Raw genomic sequence first — 22,945 nt, 5'->3', positions numbered from 1 at the left:
CATTAAACTACTTTCCACTCTCTAGGGTGCTAAAGGGCAGGTTGAGGTTCAGTACAACATGCAGTAGCCCAAGGCCTCTTCTAAGTTTCACCTTCCCGCAAGGCCTCTTAAAGAGCTGCTAAAATCATGATGTGCCAGGGGATTATACATATATAGCACCTGTGTGTTGCCAAGGCAATCCCAGAACTTAGGCACTGATATCTCTGGTATAGATTTCTTAGTGCTTGCGACTTAGGAATAGATTTCTCAATATAAAATTGCTGGGTTTTTAAAAAAAATTGAGGTGACTTGCAGGAGCAGTCCTGTGATTTGTGGAGGTGTTCTCAGCAGATTTCAACAAATGGAACCTGCTTAGTTTGGCCATGCACGCACTGGGGATTATCTGATTTTTCACAGTTCTATCTGTCGAAACACAAGAGGAGCCAATCGGCTTGGTATTCTGCCAGCTCCTGAAGACACACCTGTTTAGAGCAGCATTCCCTGATCTCCTTACCTAAAACTGCAGGAGAAAATGTTTCTCTATAACCAGGCTCTGGGCTGGTTAACATTATATGGCTTTTTAAATGTGCTTGTGGGAAGTGGGGTGTTAATGGTTTGTTTATGTTAAATTATGTGTTTTGTGTTGTAGACCCGCTCACAGTGACCCCTCCCAAAGGAGTAAGGTCTAGCCTGTGAGGGAGAACAAACTGGACAGGACAATGTTGTGTGACTTAAAATTGGCCACAACTTTGATTCCAGATGTAGGAAGGTTTGGGCTTGGGCATTGGGTGTATATCCCTCTCAGACCCCTTGGTGGAGGGCTGATGCATGACAGGGTTGAGGCTAGGATTAATGGGTCCTTTGTAAGATGCAGGTTTAAATGGACAGCTTTCCCAAGCCGCTGAAGGGAGCTCTATGGCCCATCTGCTGCACGCTTCGGCTTGGGGACAGACTTCCAACGAGACTCCTCTAATGGGGTACCCTGTTATTGCACTGTTCTGAAGTGGGGTGATGCACCACTTCACACACACACACACACACACACACACACCACACCACACCACACCACACCACACCTGATGTTAGACTAGGATTCCACCGAATGCCTTATTTGCCAAAGTTGTGACCATTGCTATGGGAAAGGCAAAACCTGCAAACAGGCCAATCTGTTTGCAGGCAAATTCCTTGCCAGCTCTGAATACGGCAACCATTCTAGAACCACAGCAAAGCCAATAAGCACAATGCCCTAGGAAGGAAAAGGTTAGCAGACAAAAACCCACAGCATTACTAAATAGGGTGGGAAGGGAGGACTGCAGTCCCTGGGGTTGGGCACAGCTTGCCTTTAGGGGTCCCAAACCTCACCCACCCAATCAAGCAGCTGGCGGTAAAGCCCGCCAATCCCAATGGCCAGTCAGGGAATTTCCCAGTCTGCTGGCTGTTTAATCCAAGAGTCACTTCTGGGAGATGGGAGCCACCCACCCTGTGACTGGATAAGCAGCAATTCTAATTTTCCAAGCCTGTTATTTGATGAAGCTATTCCAGTGCTTGGACTGGGATTGTACAAACTCCCCAATCCCATAGGTTACTATATCATAGCAACTCACACTGTTAAGCCTAGAATATATGCTGTTCAGGCCAAAGGCCATATGCTGTTATTTGTGGCATGTCCCCTTAGCCCACATCTCCTGTCTCAGCTGCTGGACATATCTATACTGCAGTTCAGCTATTACTGATACTTCCACAGAACCCTGTAAATTCCAGCCAATTCCAGTTCCCAGGGTTGCTTGTGGGAACCATGACATTTAAACCAGAAAAGCTTGTAGGATAGACACATCTGTTGTCTCAAATGCAATCTGCTTTTGCCTGTACTGTGGTATTTTGTCTTTTGTCCTGTATTAGTTCACAACTAAGCACACAACACCAACAGTAGCAATAATAGAGTTTACAGCAGAACTTGTACGTGGGACATCTGCACATTGCAGAAAAGCTCCTGGAGTTAGGTGCAAGTCATGAGAAACTTCATCACCTGCTGTGAGGCTCTTTGATTTGTTAATGGACTTGGTTGTAAGTCTAAAGCCTATAGAAGCATATTAGCCTTGTTCCAAAACCATCAGTTTCAGACCCTATACTGTGAGCCATAGAATTCTTAATTCACTCACACCATGCTGCACACTTATTTCAACTGATGGTGGCTTTGAGAAATGCTTTGGGGCGTAAAAACTGCCACGAGGCTAAAGCCCTAAATGGCTTAGGTTCAGGATGCCAAAGGGACTGCTGTCTCCTGTACCAGCCTGCCCTCTTTCTAAGATAATGGAGAGAGGCCTTTCTCTGTATCCCATCGAATGGGAAGGACCATTTTGTTGGCATGAGTGAGCACCTTCTTGGTGGCTGCACCCAAATTGTAGAACTTGGATGGCCTGTTATCATCTTCCACTTACTTGTGAAGATGTCTTTATTATGGAATATGTTTGCTTTGCTGAGCACAATTGATCTTTCCTCTAAAGGTATGATCTGTGCTGCCATTCTCTTGCCTCTTGTATTTTACTGATTTCCAGCACTCGTGACTGTATATTTTGTATTGATCCTGGGGTTGTATGGCGTTTTTAGGGTGCCATGACCTCAAAGTGCTTTTTCTGGGTCCAATATCTCATGCAGGTCACATGAAAACACACAGGATTTCAGACTGGGAAGATGGTGTCCAGGGGTTGCTGGATCCAGGAGCTAAGAGGGATCTGGCATATAGCCTACTTCCTCCCACCCCCAAAATTCATAGCAGTATTATAGAAACAAAATGGAGTATATATGGGAAAGCTGTTAATTTTTTCTCGTTAACAATAAATATGAGTTACATGATCTTTATGTGGCCATCTGATTTTGGTTGATCTATTTTGTCTCCCATAAATTGCTAATGGCTTGGCTGTCTGAAAGAAAAAATAATGAGTTATTTGTTCTGCTCAATGCAGACAGGAAAGAGAGTATATGGCACTGTGCAGGGGAGCAGTGTTTCATGGTGTTTTGATTCTATTTGTTCTCTTGTAGTCTTAATGTATACTGATTTTTTAATTTTTCCTGCATATGGAGAAATCAGCAGCATAAAAATAATCCGAACCAATAGATTTTTTTTTTTACAGGCTACATGGAAATAAAGGAGCCAGAAGCATTAATATTTCATTGTGACCCTTATTTTTGTAAAGTAATTGTTCTTTTCCAATCTTCCTGAATGATCATTTCATCCAGTACATTTCTCACCATGATTACCAGAGGCCTGATTTCACAATTAAAAAAAATTATAGCTTCAAATTAAGTAGGGTTGCAGTGTTTAATTGATTAAAACATCTTGATCAACTAAAAGGTGCCACCAATTAATCATACAGCACATTTTAAATTATATTTAACAAGTGTGCCCTTCACCTAAAGGTCCCAGGGCTGGTTACATAAAAATAAAAAATACAGTGGTACCTCGGGTTACATACGCTTCAGGTTACATACGCCTCAGGTTACAGACTCCGCTAACCCAGAAATAGTGCTTCAGGTTAAGAACTTTGCTTCAGGATGAGAACAGAAATTGTGCTCTGGCGGCGCGGCAGCAGGAGGCCCCATTAGCTAAAGTGGTGCTTCAGGTTAAGAACAGACCTCCGGAACAAATTAAGTACTTAACCTGAGGTACCACTGTACAAAATTGAACATCGCAACAAAGAGAGCAGTGTGTCAGGACAATAGTCACTGACTAAATATCACTTGAACCCACCCCTCCAAAAGCCTAGTAAAAGAGGTGTGCCTTCATCAACCAATGGAAGCACCTCAGAGGGGAGAGCATTCCACAACCTTGAGGGCTGGGGCTGCCACTCAGAATGTCCTTCCACTCAAACAAAACTGTATGTACATGCCATTCTAAGAGGCAGTCATTCCACTGTGATGGTGAAGGGGACCGTCTCTAACAAACTTCTGCAACAACATACAGCTGTCCCCACACCAGTTCCTGGCTGGCATTCAGAAACACCCCCCCCCCCATCTCACCAGAACAGAAGAGAGTGTACATAGGTGGTACTTCAGAGTAAAAAACTCCCAGTTTGAACTCCATTTCTTCACTTCTAAACTCTAGCCTTTTTGACCTGGGAGAAATGATTCAAAATGGCGGGTGGCATCCATTTTGACAAAGACTGCCACTCCCACCTCGGGAAACCTTGTGTCCAGATTAGCACTTGAAAGATGACTGAACAAATGGACAGACCACTTTCCAAAACATATAGTAGATACAGTATATCATTTATGTGTTATTATTCACATTTCTTGTAGCAAATTGTTTTGGTCAAGTCTACATGACTCAAGTCTTGATCCAAACTTGTTGTTTCATATCTGTTTGGATAGAATCCATTTTTCCCCTCAACCAATATAGACATTAAATCATCATAGAATCATAAAATACATATGTAATGACCAATACTGAGTTAAATTCTCCAAGAGGTTCTGGTGATTTTTGCTATGCCATCAGAAACCAGCTATCGAAGGTTTGCAGTGTGTATGCTAAAAATCAATGGAACAGTGTGGAAAGCAACTTTCCAAAAAAACTTGTTATGTGAAGCATTTAAGTTGCCGCCTACTCTACTGTTTTCATCTGCGAATTAGGCTTTCCTATATAAAACACACAAAGCAAAATGCATACCAGCATGCTTTCTTTTATATCACTTAGGATAGTTACAATCAGTCTTATTTCAGTGTAAGCTGAGATTCCTCCTTAAATCTCCTTTTACGGGTCCCTGCGTAGAAAAATTTATTTACCTATTAATCAAAGATAGTATGGAATTTCTTTCAGCACCACTAACTGGTTAGTAAATTGCCATTTATATCTACACATTTAAAAGCTTCCTGCCAGCTTTGCATATGCCAAGACCCTGGATCATAAAATTTTAATAAATTGGATAATCTCTTAAATTTAGACTGGCTCTTTCTTTTTTTTTTAACTGCAGCATGGGAAAGGAATTCAGTATGAGTGGCAAACAGCATAAGCTCTGCAAAAGGATTGCTTTATCTTTCTCCAGTTATCTCCAGTGAGGTATTTTTCATGACATTGTTATGTACTGGGTCAGTAAGAGGACTGAGCTGTAGGACCAGGTCTACCTGCTGGTAAAGACCAGGTGGGGATGAAGTCAAAAGGAGCACCAAGTGCCAGGGGTCAAGCTAACTTCAGAATTTGTATGCAGGGATTATTACAGAATTTCAGGTAAGGATAAGACAGCTCACTAAAGGGTTCAAGTCCAGAGAAGCTGATTGCACTAGATACAAGCAGACACTAGTAGAAATAAGGTGGGAAACTGATGGAAGCAGTGCAGGTAGTTGCTAAGAAACAAAGGATGCAGAGATTCTTAATGCAAAAAAGGCAAAGAAGATCAAGGCTGGTAAATATGAGTAGGTCAGATGCCATGGACCCAAAGGAGCTTTGAAAATAATTAGTCTCTGTGGCAAGGAGAACAATAGGAGACATACAAAACAGGGAATTATCGGTATATTAAGGGCTTGAATGTGGTTTGTACAGTCAGGTGTTTGTGTGGGGGACAAAAGAATCAGCTTAATAATGCTTAATCGTTGGATAGAGAAATTTCCCCTGCTGTTTTAATAGCTCTGTGGCCTCAAAAGTAAGGTGTTTGCGTCACCCCCAGTAGGAAAAAGGCTAAAAAACCAAGCATATGTGAAAGAAAATGCCACACTCATTGGGGCTGTAAACCCAAGATTGCTTGCCAGTGACTAGAATCCGCATTTGGCCACTGTAATATGATAGTTCCTGTACTATTTTAACAGGGGCAAAAATCATTCTGTTTTCCAGGGGCTTATGGTGGTGGGCCATTTTAACTGCCTCCACATTGTTGGAGAAATTGGAGGACAGAGATCTGTCATTGTCCAATTGCAGTCACATGTCTTATGGGACTATGTTGATAAAAGTTTCTTTTTCGCAGCCTGCAGCATGTATTAATTTCGAAGAAATGTTCATCAGTGCATTAGTCTAACTTGAAGGAATAGACCCGTTGCCTAGAATCAGAAATAAGAGGTACCACAAGCCTTCTGCCCACACACTTTACAGTATTTCTTCCGCTGCATTGTTTTGCCAAAAAGCTGCAAAAACCCCTAAAACATGTGACAGTTGGAAGTGATAGTTGTATGAACCAGCTGCAATCAACAGAACTTAGGTGTTGCATTTGCCCTGAAAACAATGCAGAGTGCAGACCAGAACATGCCTTTTCATTGTTTCTACAAGGGAACCACTTATACCCTATACGCAAGGGTGAAAAGTGTTCTGTGCAGTATTCTGTATATTTATGAAGTCCCCCCCCCCCAGTTCTTCCATTTCAGCATCAATTCCTGAGATGTGCGCCCCTCAAAGGTCAAGGGCCCTCCTGAGCATCACGCTATAGCAGTTTAAAGCACACCAGTGCAAGTAGATAAATAGGTACCACTGTGTCAGGAAGATAAACATTGTTTCTGTGCGCTCTGGCACTTGTCATGGCCCTTCATGCACCAATAGTGGTTTTGTCATGCTGGCCACCTGACCCAGAAAGCTGTCTGCGTGCGGAGAAACACTGGCTCTCTCAGCCTGAAAAGCGAGATGAGCACTGCACGCCATGGTCGCCTTTGACAGGACTTAACTGTCCAGGGGTCCTTTACCTTATCTTTTTATTAGCAGCAAAGTGTTGCCATGGGGAAGAAGCACATTATGTGGGCATATGGGCATATCTGGATCATGGCATGTAACTAGAATTATGAACGGGCAAAGAAACTGAGCAGATTCTTCAATCTATTATTCTGGCTTTACAGTCTCCCACATACAAGATTGTATCTAATGCCTAACAATGCATAAGTATCTGTTGCTTAACCATGCAGGCCGCATCAATTGCAAAAGGCAATTGACAGACCTGAGTTTGTTGTAATTTGGTTTATTATATTTGATGTATTCAAGATACTGGAGCAACAATGCAATTAAACATTCAGCTCCTCTTGAGGTGCGGTGTGACATTACCTCAAATTTGTCAATCTCTCTATGCATGAGAAACACTGTTCCCTGGGTTTGACCTTTTTCGTAATTTAATTTAGTGCAGCCTAGGAATTCTTTGGCTTAGGGTCCTATTTATTACAGGTTTCAGAATAACTGGGAGATATAAACTTCCTACCTCTTGTGAGTTCTTTAAGAGAAATGCTTACTGCTAAAGTTTTCCTTTTAACCGAGTTATTTCCCTCTCAACAATGAAACTAAGGAGGGATGGATGCTGGCGGGAGCATCTTCTAGTTCACACAGTAGCCTTTTAAATCAAGAATTATTACTGCTGGGATTATTAGGTACCAAATGTATCATGATACTTGGAGTATTCATAATATTCTGCACTTTCTTCTCTCAATTAACAGATAAAGCACAGCCAGAACAGACTGCTTTGGGAGGTAGTGGGCTCTCCATCACCAGAGGTATTTAAGCAGAGACTGGACCATCATCTGCCACGGATGCTGTGGCTGAATCCTGAAGTGGAGTTCCTGCATTGGCCAGGAGACTGGACAAGAGAACCTCACTCAACTCCTGTGATAAGTAGTGTAGTGGCAAATTCAGAAGTGTGGGACTCCTTTACAGCCATGTCCGCTCACTGACATACTCTCTTCTAAGATTATGCAACCTTCTACGGTTATACAATAATACTAGAATTCTTCAATAATAGTGATGAAAGATGCATAGCAATGATCAATGTGCTGCCTTTCAGCTGGACCAACTGTTTTCTGTGCGTGTACATGGGCAAATGATTTTGGAGAGCTCCAGTACTTTCTTCCAGAGTTACAAGTTGTATTTTCCTTGAATCTTTATTGTATGAGACAGAACTTGCACGCCATTCTCGTGAAACGGAAGCATCTTGTGTTTTGGGCCTTCCTAAATGCTGAGCTTTAGAACATGCAGAACAGCTCCTTGGTGTTCTTCCCACATACCTTTTCCAGAGTGATCCTAGGAGCCAGTCCTCGGTGGCTGATTCACCTCCTTTCACTCTGATTGGCCCCAATCAGCACAAAGTGTGGAAAATATTTCTTCTCTGTGGCCAAAAATCCCCCCTTTCATGCTCTAAGACCCTGGAGTCAGGGACCCTGCTACAGAAATAGCAATGGTTATGATCCTAACATGGTGGTATTATTTATTAAATGTATATCCTGCCCTTCCACCCAAAGGGGCCCAGGGTAGCAAAACAACAACAGTTTAAACATAAATATTAAGGAGAGCACTGAGGACTTGTGACTGCTGTATGGCATGAGAAGAGGAGGTGTGATATTAGAGGGATTCATTTAGCCCCCATGCCTGAAGACACTCCAGGCCTGCTCTTTTAGGATGGCAGGCACCACCCTATCTCACAAAAGTGTTTCCCAGACCCTGAACTCGACTAGTCACACCACCTTGCCTGGCTTTCACCAGCCAAGATCAGCAGGGATCAAGAAGGTATGTGGTCAGCCCAAAGCCACAAGTCTTCTCTCCTCCTATGACAGGGCCAGCCTTGCCTAAGAGCCAGCATCGTATCTCTCTTTGCCTTCATGCATCTTTGTTCCACCCAAGCTCAGCAAAAACAACTGAACAGCTATCTGACGAGACCTTTTAACTCACAACTCTTGTTGCTTCAGAAGATTAAAAGCAATCTGCTGTGTGGGGAGCTCAGCAATGGCGGCTCTGAACCACACAGCACTAAAGCTCTGGAGTATCATTTTCTTTTATAATGTAACCTCATTAAATTGCTGGTAACCTATAAATAATCCTGCATTTTGCAGAAATCCCGCTATGAAAAACAGTGCCCTGCTGGAATTTAACACTTGAGACTATTTTTAAAATGTGTTTGATTAAAAAATTAATTTTAGACTAACATTATAATGACCTTAATACAAGCTTTATATTGTTCAACACCATTCTCGATCAGTTCCTCTCACTGAAGCTTCTCATATGATTTGAGTGTCAATGTTAATTGAAAAATGTGGCTGATCATTAATGTTGTGGCATTCAGACAAATCACTTTGATGTGTGCGTCACAGATCAGAGAATTCCACACCCTTTAAACAATCTTCTTTGTATCTATTTTTGCTTTTGGTGGATTTGCCAGCTGGAACCTTAAAACTGCCAATGAATCTGTGGAACTGAAGCATCATACTAGGAAAGGGATACCTTTATGAGCAACTTCTGTGTCTGATGTAACTTTTACATCGTAAGTGAATTCTCACAGTGAACCACAACAGTACGACGCATTGGCTTTAGAAACAATAAATGAACAATATCTAAGCTGCGCTTGAATAATGGCTCTTAGCATGCCCTCTGAATTTGGAGTCATGGTAATTAAGTTCTCAATCTGGACCCATGTTATGTGAAACTATACACAGAGGAAATTTGATAGCTTTGACCTTACATATGCAGTCAAAGATAGTCTGAAACAAGAGTTGTAACAAGAGGTGATGCTCTTAACTTTGGAAATATTAGATCTCTGCCACATAGCCTGTTCCGAAATAACGTTTTGTATCCACAGAATAATTTCTGTGGATTCACAACATACCGACTTTCCACTAGAACATGTTATCTGTGCAACCAGAATCAGATTATTAAAATCAAAAGATTTTGACAAAATACAAATGTCTGAGCTCTAAAACAGCAAGAAATCCATGCCCATTTTTAAAGATAGTTAAATCCTCTAAAATCAAGGGGAACCATAAAAACTGTTACAGTAGTTACAAACTCAGATATGAAGTATTGATGCTTACCTATAACAACTTAAAAACACAACTTTTTCAAAAACAGATCTATTATTGCTGAGCAGTACCACAATGCATAGCTGAGCCATGAAATTCACTCCCAGTGGGACTGATGGTCACCAACTTGAATGGCCTTCAGTGGAGGCAGTTCCATTAAGGCAAACAGGGCACTGCCCCACCAACCTCAGTTTCAGTAAACTCTCCCCCATTACATACAACCAACCCATGGAGTGGCCCTGGCTATCAGCTTCCTCCCCCTTAGTCTCAGTTTTGCCCTTGTGTAGAACTCAGCACGGAGGAGGATAACGCCAGGACTAGAGTTAGTTTTCTCCATTTTTCATTGGTTTTGGCTCCACCTATTGCTGGCCTCCCTGGTCCTCATGGGCACCAGTCTCCGCTGCTGATCTTGTAGTAGAGAGCTCTTCTAAATCGGAATGTACAACCTCATTTAGTCTATTTTTGAGCGGGGTTTAACCACTGATATTCTAGCCCTGTTAAAGTAAACTAATTAAAAGCCATATGACTGAATTAAATGCTTCATCTTAAGCAGTCAGGTGTCCTTTAATCATTACCCCTTAGCCATTAGTTCTTGAAAACACAATTTAGGTAGTATGCTGTGTATCATACATTGAATTTTAATTCAACAGTTTAAAATACATGTGAACTCTCACTTTAACTGATATGTTACCTGTTCAGACCAAACTAACACCACAGGAGTATACTAAGGTAGATGAATGTGATTTTCTTCTGAAGTCTTTGCAGTTCTGCGGCACCAATGATGTCCACATATGTCCATATATTTGTAGGTACAGTTTACCTTTTAATATTTTCGTTTTGGGGAAAACTTTGATTCCAAGACTTAAGCAAACCATTTGGTAGTTAGGGTTTTTTTTTATCTATTTCATAGATTGTAAGTTATTCTCTCAACCACTAGTTTCAGAAAATATTGTTTCCAGGTAACAAGATTTAGTCTACATCTGATTTAGTCTACAATCCCATACTTAGTAGCAAGCCCCTCAGAGCTCAAAAAGGACATACTGTGTTGAGTATACTTGTACAGGGTTTTGCAGTTAGTGATCTTTAACTCATCAGGTAGGTTTCTTAGGTCTGCTTCTGAATATAAATGCTTGTTTTGTCATCATTCATTGACAGCAGTTTGTAAATTTCCTAAGGCTGCCAACAAACACCGCAAGTCCTTTTGGGATTAAGATAACATAGTATAAGTATGTATGGTATTGGCAACAGAAACGAAGGACTGGTTGGATTCTGTAACTAACTTAAAATAAAAAATTACAAAGAAAAGGTGGCCAATACATGACTGTTTCAGGCTGTCATCATAACTGAACAATGGTATCACAATATTTGATATCATGGCCAAGTCTATGATCTGAATTTACTCTGCAGAGTTCGTATCATCCTACTGATTCAACTATTAGCTTCAGATCCGCAAAGGCAGGATAGAGATGTCACTACTCTGCCTTGAGCATTTTGCAAATTAAATGCTCTAAAATGAGAATTGTTAATTGTGGAGCATCCTGACCTAAATTTACCTGGATCTTAGCAAAATAATAAAATGGTTATTTGCACCCCAATTTCCCAGCCTGTATCATTAAAAAAAACGCATTAAAGTTGCATTAACTGATGGGGCAATAGCTGCAAGGTTAGTTTGGGTTCCCTTTCATACAGATTAGAATAATAATTTGAGAATTCCAACCCCTTAAGAATACAGTCGCCAGAACTAATGGAAGCAAAAAGCTTAGGAAATTGCCTTGTTAAAGGGGGGTGGTGATTTTCTTAGTGTCACTATATGCTAGAAATGGCTAGGATTTAAACATATTAAAGTCCTCACTAATACCTAGGTTAGCACTTAGCTAATTAACAAACATTTTTCTCAACTGCAGTTTGGAAGATTGGGCATTGAACAGCAACCAGCCTACTGTTGATTAGCTAAAATGGATTTCAGAGGGATGCAGGGGGATTGGAAATATGCTGCATTTAGTAGCCCAGGTAAGAAGCACTTGCAGAATTGTTCATCAAGCCTGTATCTCCCTTCCCTATTGCAGCCCAATTGCAAACCTTCCCTTCTCCCCTCTTATTTGAATAGGGTTCCCACCTGCATCTTAAAAAGCAGAGACATCACCTTGTCAACAAAGGTCCGTATAGTTAAAGCTATGGTTTTCCCAGTAGTGATGAACAAAAGTGAGAGCTGGACCATAAAGGCTGATCACCGAAGAATTGATGCTTTTGAATTATGGTGCTGGAGGAGACTCTTGAGAGTCCCATGAACTGCAAGAAGAATGAGGGCACAAGGAGAAGGGGATGATGGAGGACGAGATGGTTGGACAGTGTTCTCAAAGCTACCAGCATGAGTTTGACCAAACTGCGGGAGGCAGTGGAAGACAGGAGCGCCTGGCGTGCTCTGGTCCATGGGGTCACGAAGAGTCGGACACGACTAAAGGACTAAACAACCCACCTGCAGAAATCCAGCAATTTACCATGACCCTCCAGGCAAATCCACGCCAATTATTCGAAGTGCATTCAACGCACATTTAAAGCACATGCCTTCCCCCACAGAATCTTCAGTTTCCCTCTCACAGATTTACAATTGCCAGCATCCTGATCAAACCACAGTTCCCAGGATTCTGTGGGGGAAGTCATGTGCTTTAAGTGTATGACACAGATCTGCCCTGAGACGGAGCAATGAAGAAAGCTTCATTTGTTAAGCTTCTACGGTATATATGATTGTTGTCCGGACGTGTCTCTGTGACTGGGTATTTTTAAGGAATGCAATAGCAGGCACTGTGAGTTAAAGAATACTTGCTTAGATTAACATTCTCCTAGTGATCCCAGGATAGCTCCTTGTCTTAATCTCTTCCTTGCTTCTGTTGGTTTGCTGCATTTTTTGTGTATTTTGTGCCGCATAATTTGATGGGTAATATACTTTTATTCGATTTTTGAGGAGCAATTGAGCTTGAATATTTTTATGATCAGTGATATTACTTGGATTAAATAGAAACAAAATCAGTAGCAAGCAACAACCCAATAAATAATAGACTTTTGCTTCTTGCTATTCAGATTGTTGTACTTTAATAACATATTGGCCAAGAAGGGCCTCTCTTAAAAGGTATGCATTCCTCCCTGACTGTTGCAGGTTCCTGTTTGTGTTTATAGAAAATTAGGTGGCCCAGTGGAGTCACTCTCTGCTTATAATTGGACTATGCTGTATTCCTGGAAAAAAATGTTTTTTTTCAGTTTAGAGCCATAAAGTGCACATCATGACGCTGAACTTTTGTTTTTGGTATTGGGCTGGATATGGAGAAAAAGCTGAAACTATCCAGAAAATATGGAGGCACTATTGGAGGTGGGATTCCATAGATACAAGTGCATTTGGCCTATTTCAGACAAGGTTGCATTTTCCCTAAAGGATCAGGTAGGCAGCTTGGCAGCACATCTGAATTCCAATCGTCTCTTAGATACCCAGATAGTTGCAATGCCCAGGAACACTTTTCAGCAGCTAGAGCTGGTTCACCCCTCTCATTCCTTCCTAGCCAAATTGGACCTTACAACAGTCACTCAGGAAAGCGGGTGGTGCTGTGGTCTAAACCATTGAGCCTAGGGCTTGCCAATAGGAAGGCTGGTGGTTTGAATCCCTGTGACGGGGTGAGCTCCCATTGCTCGGTTCCAGCTCCTGCCAACCTAGCAGTTCGAAAGCATGTCAAAGTGCAAGTAGATAAATAGGTACCGCTCTGGAGGTAAGGTAAATGGCATTTCCATGTGCTGCTCTGGTTTTGCCAGAAGCGGCTTAGTCATCACCCAGAAAAAACTTTCTGCAGACAAACATAGGCTCCCTCGGCCAGGAAAGCGAGATGAGCGCCGCAACCCCAAAATCGTTTGCTACTGGACCTAACTGTCAGGGGTCCTTTACCTTTTTTTTACAGTCACTCATGCACTTTTTACATGTACCTTTGGTGACTGTGACTCAGACAATAAACAAGGTAGCCAACATTGTGTTCTCTAGGTGTTATTGGACTCCAACTCCCATCAGCCCTAGCTAGCAAGTCCAACGGTGAGAAATGATGGGAATTGTAGTCCAACAACATGTAGAGAAGAGGCTGACTACCACTTGTCTACAGCCTTGAGCAAGTCACTAACAGTGTGATAAGTCCTATACATGACTACTACTCAGAAATAAACCCCACTGAGTTGAATAGGATTTACTCCCAGGTGTACAGAAACTGTGACTCTAGTTGAGCTGAGATTTAAAGGTCAGCTGAGATTTGAAGTGGCAACTTTCAACTGTTAAACCACACCCATTGCATTTGTTTTGTTTTACACTGGGAAGCCCAAAATTTTTGTTTGGTTGGTTTGTTTTTATTTTTGCTTCACGGAACAAACACATTACAACACGCAAAAGTTCCTCCTGTGTGCTCTCTTGGTGAGAAGTTTCAAATCAGGCTGTCAATTGCTTGCCTTTTCCTTGGCGTGTACAAATCTAATACTGGGAACGGGGAAGGCTGTCAATTGAAAGGACAAAAAAAGGGTCATCTACATGATATCATCAGACAACCTCATATTTGTCTTTTCAGTCAAGCAAAGTTGGTTGCCATATTCTGAAGAGCCAATATTTGCCATGAGCAAAAGGCTGTTACAGAAGCCAGGAGACTGGCCTCATCTCCCTTTTTGTTGTTGCCTGCAATGTTTGACTTGGCTCTCAAATTGCATCACCAGGAGTGATCTGCTCTGCAAACAACCTTAGTGTCTCGCCCCCCCCCCCCCCCCACTATCTCTGCTTGTCCTGGAATAATAAGTTGATGAGAAAGAGGTGGGGTGGGGGCAAAGGAAAGAAGATGGCAGGTAAGTGGTTCTGCTTTTTGGGACCAGAAATGGCAGGTACTGTAGTGCTGTTTTGGGAAACAGTTGTCTTTTTAACATTTTCCCAGTCTACAGTCTCATACATGTACTAATGATTAAAAGAATACAGACATAACAGTAGAATAATCTGGTACATTCTTTTCATTAATGTTGTCATTCCAATTAAAACAATTAATGGTTTTAATAAATACTAATCATCTAGGAGCTTGAAAACATCCCTTAATGTTTAAAAACAGTCCCCATTATTCTTCCTTAAAAGACACACACACACAGAGAGACACACAGACACACAGACACACACACACATTTGGCTTTTAATATGATGGGATTTGTCCCAAAGCCATACTCTCCCTTTCAAAATCTAACAGAGGTCCAAGCCTATCCTTATCCCATATGCTGAAACAAAACACTCAGGAAGCATACCTTACACTCTGAATGCTGCACACAGAACTCCCACAAAAAAGGATAAGTATGTGTGCTAAACATAGCTTTCAAGAAACATGACTTTAGAGGTTTCTCCCTAACACCATCAAGTGAAATTCAAGAAGGTCTTCTTTCATATGAATGAGACCGTATGGTTTAGACCATTACATTAAATAACAGAACTTTCGTCCTACATCAAATCCCAATTTACCTCTTAGGCATTTTTGTGAAATCCTAAACTGACCAGCTCAGATTCACTACAACATGCACTTTGTGCCCTGCCCAAGTAGTTATGCCTACAGTTTCCACATATTTCATAATAGTCTTCCTACAATATTTGAAACCGCCTGCTGTTCCTGGAAAGAACTCCAGTTATGTGCATCTTTGTCACCTAAAACTCCACGCTAATCCTATTTCACGATATATCCTCGTGTGACCCCCATCTTAAAGTTGACAACATTCCCTTTTATCCAGACATCCCGTTATCTACAGCTATAACAGGAGTGTGCTGAGTTTTTAGTTGGGTATTTAGTATCTCTGGGAATGATCCTAGCATTGAAAGGTTTACACATCTCCAGTTCTAAAATAGGATTTAAAGCTTTCTAACAGATGCTTAGTGGTATCTCCAACCACAACCCCCGCTAAACACACACAGACACTGATCAAATGCATTGGCCTAATTTGATAATTCATTAGCAGGACCAATTAGTACAATCAGCCAGGGCAGAAATTTGTAAGTAGATCTCTGTCCTCTCCGCCCCTTCTATTTCTAAGGCTTTCGTAAGACCAACAGCTGACAAGAATGCGGACAATCTTGACTATTTGCTTTAGTACTGCTGCATTCCATTCACATTTTTCTCATAGCACATTATTCTTCAGGAGCACACTTAGAGAGGCTCCACCAGTCCCAAGATACTGCTCTCAGGAGTGAGGTGGTCTTCCCACTAATCTATGACTATAACACTACTCTAGTTGCAATTAATTACATTACAAATATTGATCCTTTGCTAGTCCAATGTAATCTATGTATTTCTTTTACAAACATGCTGCTCTCTTCTTGAATTGCATGCTTGGAATGGTTTTTATGAATACACTCTGAATTTTCAAAATGGCATCCAAGCATCTAACATTCAGTTTTATGAAGTATACTGCACAAGGGAGGAATATCTCTCTCTCTCTCTCTCTCTCTCATTTGCCCTAACCCTAACAGGGAGGAACCTTGAGATCATGGCAACCAGTGGGTTCAAATCACAAGAAAGCAGATTTTGACTAAATATCAAGAAGACCTTTCTGACAGTCAGAGCTATTTGACAGTGGAATGGACTTCCATCGGAAGGTGGTGGACTCTCCTTCACTAGAGGTTTTTAAACAGAGGTTGGATGGCCATCTGTCAGGGATTCTTTAATTGTGATTCCTGCATTGCAGGGGGTTGGACTAGATGTTCCTTGGGATCTCTTCCAACATTACAGTTCTATGACTTTATGAGGCAATTTTTTGGTATTTAGTATAGTTATGGAAACAAGAGAAGAAATATAAATCACTTTTTAGAGGAACTAAAACCACATCTTGATGTTATTAAGTATCCTAAGAAGATGCTCTAAAAAAATAAATCCCCGCAACAGTAGATACAATGCTACCAAGCAAATTCCAGTTTATCCCTAAATTTAATGTTATGTGGAAAACAGTAATTTGAAAAATACATTTCATACATTTCCTAATGCCCAACACTTGGGAAGTCTATTATATATGTTAACGTATAAGGGTTTATGCATGCAGTGAAAAGGAAAAGAAAGGGTTAAGTGAGCCGGCATTTGGCCTTAACTTGAAATGTTTTAGGTACTGTGTTCTCCTTTAGTGGGTGGGATGTGTTAGTGTGCCTTCTGTGTATATGAATGTTTTCAGCTTTTGTTTTAGTTTTATATTGGTTAGCTTTTTGTATTCTATTGTATAATCTGCTCTGGGTTCACTTTTCATTAAAAAGTACAATAAATTGTAATAAGGATTGTTATTAGAAAACGCTTTCCCAATGAGGAAAAGCCACCATAGGATTCAATGTAGATACACAGAATACAGATAATACCAGTTCTTCTTTGGAAGGAACTGAACCAGCTGTGTCCTAGTTTGTTAGGTGCTTGACTAGCTCATCTCCCTGCAAATCCAATTGGCTTTAAGTCATTTCCCCCCCTATTTTGATTTTAAATTGTCATTAACCACCCTTAGTGGTGCATAGACACTAGGGCAGAATAGAAACATTTTACATAAATAAATGCCTAACATTCCTCACCTCCTGACCTAAACTGACAGAAGACCCCCATACCTTGGCAAAGAAAGTCTCTGCTCCAGCAGTAGTTGAACCCTAAATTATTTCCAGTGTTGAAATAGATGCAGTAGATTACTGTTTGCCAACCTAGTTCCTGGTGGTTGGGACTGATGGGAGATGCAGACCAAACCAGCTGAGGATACAGGCTAGCAAAGGCTAACATACATACTGGGCCTCTTTTGTGATGAACGCACAAACACAGCCCTGACCTGGTAATTGCCCTGTCCCTATGCTGAATAAATGTGTGTTTGTGCATATCTTGTAGAACTGATTCAAACACAATGCAAAAGGCACACATCATCTGATGCAAAACTAACCCAGACACAGGAAAGAACAAGGGCAAATACCATGTAGAATTTAGGAAATACAGCTTTATGATTTCTTCTGCATTCCCCAATAATATTCTACTGCAGAACCACTGTGGCTGCAATGTAATATTAAACTTGAAAAGAAAGAGACAGTTTTCCATTCTATACCATTGTGCTGGCTAAATTAAAATGAAGAACAATGGCTGCAGTTCTATACACACTTACCCAAGAGTAAGTCCTATTGAACTCAGTGCAGCTTACCTCCAAGTAGAAATGCATAGGTTTGCCTGCATATTTATGAATGTGTTGGTTTTACTTGTACCTCCCTACACAATGCTAATTTCATGTTTACAATTGGCAAAGGATTTTTTTTACCAGAATAACATATTTTTACACTAATACTCAATCCTGTGATAAACTGGATGTGATGAGACCTGGATGCTGTATAGATGTCTCTGCTGTGCTGGACACAGAGCTTTTCGCACAATAAAAAAACAAAAAACCCAGAAACTCTAATAAACCTTTCAAGGCTCTGCAACAGCAGATGATATAAGATCCAAAATGGCCCTTTTTTTCCTTCCAGAAGTGTCACTGAGGGATTGCTTCCAATCCTTTTATTGCTGCAAGAACAGTTTGGTTCATCCTGCGCAGAATGAGAGAATTTCAGAAAACAAACAATCATCAACTTGAAGTCTGGATGGAACAGTTAAATGTAAACAAGTATCTGCTGCATTTAACTCCCGGTCTGGTAAGGAGCACCAGTAATTTATAGAGAATTATAAGCATGCATTTATCATTTCTATAGCACTTTTAATATGAAGAATGCTTTACAATCCATACCTTATGTCCCTTGCTTTCTACACGCCACGTTAATTTCATATACTTCATAATTATTTGCAGCCAAAAGCAGAAAACTTGGGCAATTATTCTATAGAGCACTGTGCCCTTTTCTAAAGGGGGAAAAAGTGTCCTACCCTGTTTTCTGCAGCTTTTTTATGGTTCGGGGAATGTAAAATATTGGCTGGGGCCTTGTGTACTCCACTGTCCTCTACTGGATAATATCACAGCTACTGACTCAAAATGCCCATGACTCATCATCTTTTCAAGCAAGTGTCCTACAAAGATGACACAAACAGCATCTAGTGCACATTCAAGTGAAGCCTCAGGAGGCTGGGAATGTAGATCACAGGCCTGTTTGTTCTGTTCTTTATGCCATTTACCTGTTCAGCTGGCATCTGTGGTATATGCTTGCACATTTGTTTGTACAATATTAAACTAGTGTCTATAACTGCCTTCAGTCCCAACTGTGAAACCGCAGCCCCGTTTTGCCAAGTACATTCTAGACACTGATCCAGGTGCTAGCCAAAATCTTCACAATCAAGTCTAGTCTATATATGCTATACATGCCATAGAATTATTTGTGGGGCACCTGGGGGGGGGGTATTTAGTGTGGGCTGCACCACAACTTTGGGCTGCAGGTAGAATATGTCATTTCTTATTATTATCCTACATTTGATGACTACAAAAAGTTCATTGCAAGTAAAAAGCTAGCATATCAGGGAGCAAGGTTCTAACCGAGTTGTTCTAGTTTTCTTCTTACATTTGTTCACACAAGGGAGCATTACAAAATGTGATTTCCCATCTGTTGTCTGAAGTCACACAGTCCATGCAGACCTCCCACTTCATTCTGCTGCCTATGTAGACCCAGCCTCATCCTGTTGTTTTGAACTGAGATAAGGTCCACAAGGGATGCGGGTGGCGCTGTGGGTAAAAGCCTCAGTGCCTAGGGCTTGCCGATCGAAAGGTCAGCGGTTCGAATCCCTGTGGTGGGGTGCGCTCCCGTTGCTCGGTCCCAGCGCCTGCCAACCTAGCAGTTCGAAAGCACCCCCGGGTGCAAGTAGATAAATAGGGACCGCTTACTGGCGGGAAGGTAAACGGCGTTTCCGTGTGCTGCGCTGGCTCGCCAGATGCAGCTTGTCACGCTGGCCACGTGACCCGGAAGTGTCTGCGGACAGCGCTGGCCCCCGGCCTCTTAAGTGAGATGGGCGCACAACCCTAGAGTCGGACACGACTGGCCCGTACGGGCAGGGGTACCTTTACCTTTTTAAGGTCCACAAGCTCTTTCGTTTGCATGTGGTCTTGGGGGGAAAAGTCTCAGGGTAGCAAATAGGCAAGAAATAAGTTAACAACGGCAATACAGCAATAGTATAATAAGCTGTGTAATATAATGAGAGTGTAATAGCTGTGTAACAGAGTGAGAGAGGAAACGCTAGCACAACTTGTACCTTACCTATTGAATGTCCATCTTTTCAAGGACATACAAGAGATCAAGCCTCAAGATATCCACTTACGGAAAAGAAACAGCGATTCACTCCCTTAGGGTAAATGACAGAGAGAATAATGTATTTCATTTATAGGAGCCTGCCTATTAAAGTATCCCAGCTGCTCCTATAATAAAACACCTACAAGTGACTGACAACATACCACAATGATTATGCACATATTTTTGTGATGGAACAGACACTTCCACCATGAAACAATACCAGGCCAAACCCTGATAAGATTTAAACAAAAATGAAATCAGCCCACAACAGCTATAAATAATCTTGAGCATATCACCATTTCAGCATGAAATTGTTTTGCTCACATTACAGGGAGATGCTCCGGTGCTAAAGAATAGAATTTCCAGATAAATTACTGAACTTTCCATTGCATAATTTTCTGTGCAAGCCGGACTCGTCTGGTGCATGCATCTTTAAAAGTATAATTTCCGTGCTTTCACGTTTACTGAGTACCTTGTAAGATTATATCTCACTTGAAAAATAAATGCATAGTCAGATAAGGAGCAACGGACATAGGAAAGAGGATTCTGTACGTGAACTGGGTACAGAGAGAGAGGTGAACCAGTGGAACAGGCAGACTACTCTACAGAATACTGTACTGCCCTAGGTTCCTTTTGATGCCAGACCACAGGCACCTAATTTTGCACCCCACCCGCCCACCTGCCACCAGAGGGAGCGTGAACCATCGGCCTATATCCACCGGCAGGAACGGCTGCAACAGATCAGCTCGCCCTCTCTCCGTACTACTCTCCCCATTGGACTTGGAAGGGATCCGTCCCGGTGCACCACGGGAAATGCTTTTTTGCTTCCCTTCGTTTCCTCTAGTCCGCGCGCGGTCGGGACTGCATTTCCCAGGAGGCGCCGCAAGAGGAGGTGGGTCACCTGACGCCTCACAAACTCCGAACAAAATGGCGGCGCCCGTGCTGCGGCGCTGCCGGGTTTGGCTCGGGGCTGGGCATCGCAGCGTCGGGAATGTCGCCGAACTGCGCGGCCCGGAGGGTCCGGTGGCCGCTAGCGCGCTCTGCCGGAGTGCGAAAGAGATGACAGAGAAGCAGAAACGGTACGACAGGGAGGAGTAGTAACCGGGCTGGGTAGAGGAAGGACTCCTGCCGCATATGCTCGCCTCCATCCCTTGCAATGTTTATTTGTGCTTCATGCAGTTCGTCTCCCTAGGGTGATATTCTGCGTTTTTGTCAGCCTCCCCCGTTGTCTTTATTATATTAATAAATGCTTTCACGACGCAGAGCAATTTTTAATCTGACTGTCGCAAAGGTGTGGATAAGAGCGGTAGTAGAATAAGGTAACTAACAGACCGCAATCCCGGGCCTCCCCCCGTCCCCGCCCACTACTCCACAAAAAAGCTTATTTCTCAAAGTTTAAAATAAAATGAAGGTTTATAGAAATAGACGGAGGACCGTGTCAAAAAGTATACATTTCTTATCCATTTTTAAAAAACCCAATACTATGGTTTTTTAAAAAGTGCAAGTGTTCCTTTTACCAGTGGCACAAGTTTGTGGAGGGCAAAATATGCAGCACCTGGCATATAGGAGACGGTTCTTAACACAATGGTAGAGCATCTGCTTTGCATGCAGAAGGTATTGGCTTCAAGTCTCCAGGAAGGACTGGGAATACCCCATTAGAAACCTTGGGGACCACTACCAATTAATTAAATTAGTACTGACCTAGATAAAAGGGACGCGGGTGGCGCTGTGGGTAAAACCTCAGTGCCTAGGACTTGCCTATTGTATGGTCGGCGGTTCAAATCCCCGCGGCGGGGTGTGCTCCCGTTGCTCGGTCCCAGCGCCTGCCATCCTAGCAGTTCGAAATCACCCCCGGGTGCAAGTAGATAAATAGGGACCGCTTACTAGTGGGAAGGTAAACGGCGTTTCCGTGTGCTGCGCTGGCTCGCCAGTTGCAGCTTGTCACGCTGGCCACGTGACCCAGAAGTGTCTTCGGACAGCGCTGGCCCCCGGCCTCTTAAGTGAGATGGGCGCACAACCCCAGAGTCGGACACGACTGGCCCGTACGGGCAGGGGTACCTTTACCTTTTTACTGACCTAGATGGACTAATTGTCCGATTCAGTGTAAGGAAGCTTCCTATGTTCCTATGCATGTATCACAAAAAATAAATATACAGTACGTGCACATTGGATTATGATGTCTGCACATCTACAATGCCTTCTTTTCCTATAACTGCATAATAAACGACATGTTTGGAGCAGCCTTTAAATTACAGTTTCAAGCACACATGAGAAACTGTTTCATTAAAATCAGCTTGTTGTTTTTAAGCTATCTACAATACAACAAAGAGTCTTGTGGCATATTTAAAGATTAAAATACAGGCACCAGTTTTTTGTGGACTAGAGTTTACTTTATCAGATGTGTCACCAGAGTATCATTCAGTCAATAAAGTCAACTCCAGTCCTCAAAAGCTAATAAAACAATAAATTTGTTGGTCTTCAAAGTGCCATGAGAGTCTTAGCTGGTGTTGCAGTAGAAATCACAAGCATGGCTATCCCTCTGGAAATTACAAAAAGACAGACATCATGCCAAGATCATGGTGCTCTTTTATAGAAGGTACAATTTGGGATTCCCACCCCATCTTGTAACCCATGAGTAGGCAAACTAAGGCCCGGGCCCCGAATCCGGCCCAATCGCCTTCTAAATCCGGCCCACAGACGGTCCGGGAATCAGCATGTTTTTACATGAGTAGAATGTGTCCTTTTATTTAAAATGCATCTCTGGGTTATTTGTGGGGCATAGGAATTCATATTTTTCCCCCCAAAATATAGTCCAGCCCCCCACAAGGTCTGAGGGACAGTGGACCGGCCCCCTGCTGGAAAAGTTTGCTGACCTTTGTGGCAAAATATGCCATTTTAGTTCTAATGTTTTCTAAATGCATGTTGATCCATAATTTATTCTGTGAAGTTCTGTTGAATAAATATCCCAGGGATGGG

At 42.1% G+C, this 22,945-nt stretch overlaps 1 protein-coding gene across 6 annotated transcripts in view; it reads left to right on the top strand.

Annotated features, from left to right (window-relative positions):
* The first annotated feature begins 20,855 nt into the window (after positions 1-20,855).
* GATB (glutamyl-tRNA amidotransferase subunit B) overlaps positions 20,856-22,945 on the top strand; it is a 57,533-nt gene continuing 55,443 nt past the window's right edge. For 5 of the 6 annotated variants that reach the window (XR_003708385.2, XR_013394198.1, XR_003708384.2 and 2 more), the window contains exon 1: positions 20,856-21,048. Coding sequence is in view for 2 of the 6 variants with exons in the window: in XM_028745010.2 (XP_028600843.2) it covers positions 20,897-21,048 (152 nt within the window). In the remaining 4 variants the exon portion in view is untranslated. The remainder of the gene's footprint in view (positions 21,049-22,945) is intronic. The other variant, XM_028745009.2, reaches the window with a different exon arrangement.

The sequence above is a fragment of the Podarcis muralis genome, chromosome 9, assembly GCF_964188315.1.
Source record: "Podarcis muralis chromosome 9, rPodMur119.hap1.1, whole genome shotgun sequence".
NCBI classification, from domain to species: Eukaryota; Metazoa; Chordata; class Lepidosauria; order Squamata; family Lacertidae; genus Podarcis; species Podarcis muralis.
The sequence above is the reverse complement of the archived record's forward strand: the minus strand, read 5'-3'. Positions and strand labels throughout refer to the sequence as shown.